Source organism: Brassica napus, chromosome C8 (assembly GCF_020379485.1).
Source record: "Brassica napus cultivar Da-Ae chromosome C8, Da-Ae, whole genome shotgun sequence".
Lineage (NCBI taxonomy): Eukaryota > Viridiplantae > Streptophyta > Magnoliopsida > Brassicales > Brassicaceae > Brassica > Brassica napus.
In genome coordinates this window covers 41494881-41504140 of record NC_063451.1, presented here as the reverse complement: position 1 = coordinate 41504140, position 9260 = coordinate 41494881, and the positions used below count along the sequence as shown (strand labels likewise).

General features: G+C 37.7%; 1 protein-coding gene and 1 pseudogene across 1 annotated transcript; one reads left to right on the top strand and one right to left on the bottom strand.

Moving 5' to 3' along the window:
* The first annotated feature begins 3263 nt into the window (after positions 1-3263).
* LOC106411601 (RING-H2 finger protein ATL5-like) lies at positions 3264-4686 on the top strand. Its single transcript, XM_013852390.3, has one exon. The coding sequence runs from the start codon at positions 3515-3517 to the stop codon at positions 4328-4330; it is 816 nt and encodes a 271-aa protein (XP_013707844.2). The 5' UTR covers positions 3264-3514; the 3' UTR covers positions 4331-4686.
* A 1342-nt stretch (positions 4687-6028) lies between these two features.
* LOC125591210 lies at positions 6029-9052 on the bottom strand (annotated as a pseudogene).
* Positions 9053-9260: the final 208 nt, after the last annotated feature.

The following is a 9260-nucleotide window of genomic DNA, read 5'->3' as shown; positions in this document are numbered from 1 at the left end:
TTTTAAAAAGGTATGAAATCTATATAAAGTTAAATATAAATAAAATTCGGGTTGGGACTGTGAAGAGAAAATATGTTCTTTCATATTCACTCTTGGTATTGCATTGTCTCTCGTTTTGGTTTTATCATAAGCGTTTATTATTGTTGTTTTTTTCATTTTTGTAAATTGTTCTCATATTTTAACAAATAAATAAAGTTGAAAGGAAAGAAATAAATAAAGTTGAAAGTTGAAAAACAAGTAAAGCAATTCGAAAAGGGGAGATGAATGAGCTGGCCACTACTTCTCCGAATGTAACTTCACTGGCTGTTACATCATTTATTTACAACTTTCACACGGTTTGATACTCTGGTTGATTGTAAAATATCAAACCTTCTTAAAGTTGAACGTTTAGCACTTTACTTAAATAAAAAAAGCTACCATGCATGCAGGCATATAGAACACGATTAATCGACCTACACGCTAAACACTGTTCGAACACCTAATGTGCGCGCCTAGCAGAATTTAAACATTGTGAAATACTAATTCTTGGTCGTTTTTTTTCCTTTTACTTATGAATTTTCATTATCACTTTTTCGACCTAGCTTTTTCAAATGTTTCTTTCTATTTTTTTTTCTCTTTTTCTTGACTATTAAGGAACCCGTCGACTTTAATATGATTTTAGTGGATAAATCTGTCAATTACATTTACTTTTATAAAAAGCTGATAACCTGTATTGCATATTGATATTCAAATTGAACTTTAAGCTACTTTATGATATATATATATATATATATATATATATATAAAAGATGAGTAGCTTTCATCAGTCGTATAAAGTATGATATTTCATGTTATCCCGCACGCTCACGGCACATGGGTTTGTATAGCCTTTAGAGTGCTCTCAAGTTGTAGAATGTTTTGACTAATGGTCCGACCTTATCCCATTCATAATAGAGCTGTTTACGTATAAGGTTACTTTTCCAGGTTTGTTTGCATGTTTACATACTTTGGGACTGAAAGTTACTATTTGCCAAACTTTTGTTTTTTTTCCTTCCGTAAATGCCTTCTTCACAGACGAGATATACTTTTCTGGTTGAGGTAAAAATGAAAAAGTAACTGACTTTAAATGGAAAGTGACCGAACAAGAGGAGGGGAAATAATTGACTTTCATACTTTTCAACCAAATCTCACATAGTTCGGTCAAGTATAAAAGTAACCATAGTTATATTACATAAACCTGACAACATTCTTCATCATTTTTAAAATACATTAACCACACAAATGTGATCATTAACAACACAAACCTGACCACATCATTTTTAAATTCTCTTCTCCTCTATCTAGTGTAGACAATATTCTTTAAGTGTTAAACAACCAAATCTCTAAAACGTCCATAGTGTCCACAAAATGATGACCACACAAATCTGCCCCTTGACCACACTAACATAGAAGTGGCAATCTCGATGGGAATTTCCTTTGGTTTCTGCATAACCATCGAAGCAGATCTAAGTGTAAACAATAGCTATAATCATGGGATGAGAAAATTAAAATCATGTAAAAGAGGTCATACCATTCATGGTGGTTTCTAGAAATCGACAATAGTTTCAGAAATTCACGCCGACGGTGAGAAATTGACGGCCGATTGAAGGGGATCTAGGTCAAACTATAAAGAAATAGGGTAAACTAAGTTAGAATTTGTCATACCTTTCAGTGCAGGAGAAAATGCCGGGGAGTAACCGTGACCTTTGGTCTTTGCCGAGAATGATGAATCATCGGAGTCTAGGGGTTGGAAGAGAAAAAAAACAAGTAATTGATTTCTTGATATTAAGTTAAGAAAATGAGTAGTTGGGTCACGGTAAAGAAAAGTAAAACGAAGAAAAAGATAACTAAATGATTTTTAGTTTCAAGGGTAAATAAGACAATAGCACGTAAAAAAGTATCTGACATGAAGAAAGTATGCTAGAGTGTTATGGAGAAGAGGTAAAGTATGTCTAAGCGTAAATTTTTCTTCATAATATTGAATATGCTTTTCTTTGTTCACTGATCAACAACTTTAAATAAAAACCATTTACCATGTAACCAAGTCTTAATGTACAACCTTTTATAAATCAATAAGTTATAGATTTTACAACTCATACTATCGGTCCCGGCCGGCCCGGGACCAAAACAAGTTATATAGTCACTGATTCTTTTACTTTTGTCTGCGTTTGGGTATCATGTATGTTTCTAAAAAACAGAAGTTATGCTGTACAAGATATTTATGTGTGTGTTTGAACGGAGTTTCTTCTTTTTTGATCTAAGATTAGTCCTAAGAACATATATCCAATACTGTAATATTCTGTAATGAGAGTAAGGAATCTTCTAATCATTTAGAGCCGTTAATGACCTTGGAAGTTCTTAGAAAGATCTAAGATTCTTAATTCAATTCTCGAGGATAATATTTTAGTAATACTTCTTGATAGTGCACAAAATGGAGGAAAGTTGAAATGCGATCAAGAAAAAGAGAGTAGAAACTCTAATGTTATTTAAAGTAGAAACAAGAAACAAGAGAAAGGTGAATGCATCTAAGGTCGTTAGCAAGGAAGGACCATTTAAAATACTCTTAACGACAAAAATGTTAGTAGGTTTCTGATGTGTAAAACGGTCTTAAAGACATTTTTGAAAAAGACTTCCAAATACTTATTTTTTTTTATAAAAAGAGAGAAAAAGAAAAAAGAAATAAAGAGCCGCCAGATCGGGACAGTCCTTCTCTTACCATTTAGGCAAAACTTTAAGAGACCACGCTTGAGAATGAGTCCCATGAGTCATGGAAAATCCAAAAGCAGTGTGTTACTAGATTCTAGGTTCATTTCGGTTTATTTAGTTATGGATTTTTCAGTTTCATTTCAATTGGATTGGACCATGCATTTTATTTTCCCTATTAGTGTCTCTAAATCTACTTTTATAGTTTTATTTTCAACATACAATACTGATGAATGTAAATAATATAAAATTCACAAACTTTTGACTTTTAACTCTGTTTACAGCATATTTATTCAGAAAAGGTTAAATAGTATTGAAGAAATGTTCAAGAAAATCTATCAAATGTGCAGCATGTTTATCAATAAGTTCCTACACATTTGATCTGTGATTAAATGCATGCTTCTCTGTGGGAAAAACATATATTCAAAACTAAAAAGTATTGGCAAGCAAATCATAAAGTAAATTATGGTCAAAAGAGTTTCTCAAAATTAGACAAAAAAATGTATGTTCAACTCTATGAAAATCAACAACAAAAAGTCGCAAAAGCATTTATCACTTTTTAATTCAATTTTATAAAGTTACTTGAAAATTGAAATCAAGAATAAATCCTCAGGAAAAAAAAAAAAAAAACAAGAGTAGCCAAATAATTCATAGCTTGTCTATAAATAAAGAGATTCAAACCCACAGAATCAAGCACTCTCACTCTCGTCTTCTTCGACCACCCACTCAATTCATTCTCTCTCTAAAATCTTTCGTGCTCCTTTCACTTATTTCACTCTCTCTCTCTAGAACAATGGGCATCGTTGATAACAATAGCAAGACACTATGGGAAAACATGACCCATGGACCTTCTTCACGTTACGCACTTAACGGCAAGATCATGCTCGCTTCCGTGATCATCCTCTTCGTCGCCGTCATTCTTATTCTCTGTTTCCACAGCTACGCCAGATGGTTATTCCGTCGTCAAAACCGCCGTATTCGCCGCCGTATCAGTGCTCATCTCCGATCTCTGTCCGCAGCTAGAGACCCTACCCAATCCTCCGCCCTATCTCCTCTCGATCCGACGGTGCTCGAGAAGATCCCAATCTTCGTCTATTCCGCTAAAACCCATAAATCTCCGCCCGAGGATTGCTCCGTTTGCTTGTCGGAATTTGAAGAAGAAGACGAAGGACGTGTCCTTCCCAAATGCGGCCACGTGTTCCATGTTGATTGTATTGACACGTGGTTCCGGTCGAGATCTAGCTGTCCGCTTTGCAGAGCTCCGGTTCAGCCCGAGGAGTCGGTTACTGAATCCGGTTTGAGGAATTCAGAACCGGTTGCTACCGTGTTTCAATCGGTTAAGCCAATTGAAGATACCGAAGCTGGAAGCTCGTCTTCATCGGACGAATCAGAATCCTCGACGCCGTCTTCGTCCTCTGGTTCGCCGGTTAGGTTTCCGACGGAAGAGTGTGAGAGGGAACCGATTGATTTAGTCGGTATAGTTGTTGAGATACCCAGAGAATTTGACAACTCTAACTCGGGTCTACCCGGAGATGACGGATCGAATAATCGGGGTTTATTGAGAGGCTATGGAGTATTTGATTATTCAAAAAGAATATTCGGATACTAAAGAATCCGACCCGGTAATCCGGGGGAACCCAGAACCGTGTGGGCAAGAATTCGGAGTCTTCATGTAACTGACAGGTGTTACGGCGGGGGTGGAGACACGTGGTTTTTTAGTGTCCACGCGGCGATCAGTGCCAAATCCTTGGGACGTTTCTTTTACGAAGAGACGGCGTTTGAAAAAATGAACGGGAAAAAGTAACGGAGCTATTCTGTAATGTAAAATACGTACGGTATCGTTTAGGTAGAGAAGCAAAAGCGCTCACCCGCCAAAACGATTCTCTTTGTTCTTTTGTAATCTCTTAAATGGTTTGTTACATAAATGTAACTAAAATAATTGAAACAAATCAACGGTTCTGAAAATATTATTTGTTAATCCAATTCATTATCAACTAAAAGTTTTAGCCGTAATTTGTTGTATCGATTTGTAAACCCTTTTTTTTTTTTTTTTGTAACAAGACTTTCATATTAAAATGCATAAGTAAAAATACAAGGTAGGCATGAGTTTTCTCACCCATAAGTTTGAAAAAGAGAACAACAAATAGAGAGTGAGAGAACACCCTAGAAAAAGATCAACAAGTGAATCTTAAAAGAGAAAGATAAAGAAAAGACAACCGCTAGTGTACATGGTTCCCTCGGCCGCGACGACCTCGTTTACCTTTTCCTCTAACATTTGTTCATTCCATATCTTGAATTTTTTGAATCGGTTTTATCAGTCTTCCTCATCTAGTTATGTTATAACCAAAAGTCTCTCCAACCTCACCTAAACCATCATCTCTCCCATGTGTTAGCGGGGAAATCCCTTTTTGTGTGCACAAAAACCCTTTTTATTATTTCACTTACAGTTTTTAATCCAGATGTAGTTTTCCATCGTAACACTCTGGTCGAACATAGCAAAGTCTTTATGCTATGAAAATGCATATACAGCGAGCGTACTCCATTCAAGTCATTGCTGAAGAATGAGGATTCTCATGTCCCCGCTTATGAACCCTAGTAATTAACTATTAGAAATTAGTTGATTTATATAATATACCACGATTGTGGTATTAGGTTGAATGGAGTTTTGACACAGTGACACGTACACAAATCGACGTGGAGTCAAAGACTAAGTTAGGACCATCCGACCAACTCGCGTGCGGTGTGCATGGGCAACGAAAGTGGAAGCTGATCTATTTCATATTGTTTTTGTAATAAACACACTATAACGACGAATCACCTTAAAAATTTTAAAAGTCATTTCTCGCGCACATGTCTCCAATTTTCAGTTGTGGGGACAAATTACCAACTTTATTATAAGGAATATTGATATAACATGTCGACCAAGATCTTTTTGGTGGAACGTACTTGACTCCTCCTTTTTCTATACCCCAAACTATTGTTAGAAAAAAAGGGAAAACATCATTCACATTAGTCGTCTCGAACAGGTACGTAACAATTACCTAATTTCAGGACTGGAGCCTAGTGATGCTGTTAATTTGAGTTCGGTATGTAAAGATTGGATCCTAATATATTTGAAAATATAAAGAAAATAACAAATGTTGGAATACAAGATTGTTGTAGATCAACAGTAAGTTCCAGTTATTATTAGTAACATAGTCAAAACGTCGACTGCATTAATCGTCCAACAAGACGCTGGTGCAGTATGATTTTTGTACGTTGACCAACTAATATCAATCTAGCACGGTGTATTCAACATATGACAGAAATAAAGTGTTAAAACATTTCTATTGATTGCTCATGTCATATAGGCCGCACTGAACTTGTATGTGACAAGCCAGGAGAGGAGCCGTAATATATATACAAAAGAGTAGTTAACCTACTTTCCTAAAATACCGATCATACAATAGATAGTAGAGTATATCTCAACAGTATGCAATACAAAATCTCCGATTATGTTATGTTTTATACTTATATATACAAGGGGGAGACTTGATTGGACGATTAAAGTAGTGTGCTCTTATGAATTTCAGAGCTGCAATATATTCTAGATATTAATATTGAATTATTTAAATATATCGTGCAATCAATCTATGGTTAATGACTATATAGAGCATTTAACTCCTAAACTATATTTTTTTTTTTGTAAGCAAACTCCTAAACTATTGTTTATTGGGTTAATTAAGATTAGCAGATCGTTGTTTATACATTGAGTCTACACGCGTCGACAGTGGCCACAAAATTACAAATGATCTCTACTAAAGTAACTTCTATCACCAGGACAAAATTTCTTATTGATATTAAATTTCTCATATTTTATATATAAGCAGTCGCAAAACCCAAACAAAGATGCTCGTCATACAACGTATATAAAATTACATAAAAAACATAATCAAATAGTAATGTAACCAAACAATTAATACAATCGGTACAAAGAAACAAAAGAACATTTCGAAGGACCAGTTTTCAAAAAAAAAAAAAATTCTTTACGCGATCTCATATATATTGCACGCAAGATCATTGGCATCATAATGTGATCATCATGATCAGTATTTGGGAGTGGTGGGAGCAGCTTTGTGACCGGTGAAGTAGAAAGGTCCGACGCTAAAGATCTTCAAGTTCTTGTCGGAGTGGTAACGGTATCCGTACATTGACAATGGAAGTCCAGTGAGACCTTTGTTGACATTGGTCGGGTTGTTGCATGCCTCGACCGGAGATGTGTAGAGCTTCACACGACAGTGAAGTAGGTCCTTAATGTTTGTCAACGCCACGTGGAAGTATCCCTTAGAGTCAGTTGGATCGCTGTAGATCACAACATCCTTCTTGTCTTTCCCGTATGATCCTGGCTCAGAGCACACAATCTTTGCCTTTGCTCCTATATGAATTTAATTAACCGAGTTTTCTGATTATTTTTTTTTTTGTGATCATATAGTTATGGATAATTCTCTTAAATAGTCATTTTAAGTTTTTGTCAACAAAATAACATTCTAGAAAGAAAATGACCAAAATAACTTTTTTATTTTGAAAATTTTGAAACCACATCTTCAAAAACCCATTTTTTAACTCGAAAGCATAAGTCTAAATTAGTTAACCCTAGAATATAAATGTATATTTACCTTTTATTACATTTTTTTTGTCATTTGAGTCATTGATAGCTATTTTGTGAAGATAAATTAAAAAGACTATCCTATGAAATTTCTTTATATTTAATCAGGGAAGCTTAAGCATGTATTTATACCTTGAATTGGGTAAGTTTGGTAACCGTTTTTGCATAGGATGATGCCATCAACGACTTTAAGAATCTCTGGGACGTATGGCTTGGTGGGTGGGTTTTGGGACATATGAAGGAGGAGAATAGCTCGGAGACTTTTTGTAGACCGGAGGAGGTAGGGTTGGTTTGTATGTTGGTGGAGTGTAAACCGGACGTGGGAGGGTTAGTTTGGTGTAGACCGGAGGAGAAAGGGTTGGCTTGTAAACTGGTGGAGTGTAGACCGGAGGAGGGATAGTGGGTTTAGTGTAGACAGGAGGAGAGGGGTAGGCTTGTAAACCGGATGTGGGAGGGTGGGTTTGTATGCGGGTGGTGTGTAAACCGGAGGTGGGAGGGTGGGCTTGTGAACCGGTGTAGTGTAAACCGGAGGTGAGTGAGTTGGTTTGTAAGCCGGTGGAGTGTAAACGGGAGATGGGAGGGTAGGCTTGTGGGTTGGTGGGGTGTAAAGCGTGGGTTTGTGTACCGGTGAGTGGTGAACCGGAGGAGATGAGGGAGAGTAGTAATCAGCGGTGGCTATGGTGGCCAAAGAGAGGAGAAGGCAAATGGCTACGGATAGGCGTGTTATCGCCATTAAAGAGCGTGTGTGCCTTGTCTTTATGCCTTTCGCTAGTTCTCCCCCTTTTGTGTTCGAAGTGGGACGAGGAAAATGAGTTCATCAATGGGGGTTTTATAAGAAAACGTTGATGAGTACTGAAGAATTTAAAAATGTTATCATCCAAGGCGAATAACCGAAAATCATGTTTGAGACTAATGATAATGTGATGCACGATCAAAAACATGCTTGCTTGCTTGCCAAAAAAATAAGTTTTTTGAAATAGATTTAAAGCTCCCTCTCTAAAGATTTAAATCACCGCCGGAGGCTCCTCCATCTCCCTTTTCTCTTTGTATTTTGCTGTGTTTGTTCCCCCTTTCTCCGACGTGGTGCTCTGGAAAGTTTCTCTGTCACGGCGTCTCCAATCGGCTCTGGAGAGATTGGATCCGTGTATTGTAGGCTTCGATCTGGATTTCCTGTGAGGCGGTGAGGGTAGGGGTCAAGTCTGTGGGTGCATAGAGGTGTGGCTGCTGTGTGGTGGTCTCAAGTCTGTGGGTTTGTGCGTGTAGCTGCGGTTAGAAGTCAGGTGCCTGCCGTCCATGGCTGTGCTCCACTCTTTCTTACGGCTGCTCTTCCATTGTTTCAACCGTCTCCATTTTACCTTATGTGAGTTGTCTTGACCTTGCGGTCGAAGCTGTTTCTAGCCTGCTTCTGGTAGTTTTTCGGTCGCCACCGAGGGTCTCTTGGAGTGCAGAGAACACCGGTACAAGTTCTTTGTATTGGAGTTTGGTTTCGCCGGCTTGTTTCTGGTGGGTCAGCTGGGTCTTGATGGTGTTGGGGGGCCTTCTTAAGTCACTGTCATCCCAGTGCGTGGAGGTTCGAAGTCGCTTGGTCTCCTCGCATACGGTTTCTTTTCTTCTTTGCAGGTTATGAAGCTTATGGTTTGGTGATTGCTTCCATTTCAGCCTGATTGTTTTAGGATTAGTGGTCCACTGGCGAGTGTTTGCTCGTTTAGAGTGGCGTTTCAAGCGTCGTGTGGCGTTAACTACAAACCCGACTTTGGTGGCGATTGCAAGGCTGTGGTATGTATTTGGAATTCCCTTCTATTGCTCGTCTTGCGTTTCATAGACAGTGACGGTTATAAGCTTTGTGGAGTTCATCGGGAACTAGCTACTCCGGAGACGCCACGGGAGTTCCCAG

Bases quoted from the DNA above. Each gene is read 5' to 3' on its own strand.
- LOC106411601 (XM_013852390.3), top strand. From the start codon at position 3,515: ATGGGCATCGTTGATAACAATAGCAAGACACTATGGGAAAACATGACC.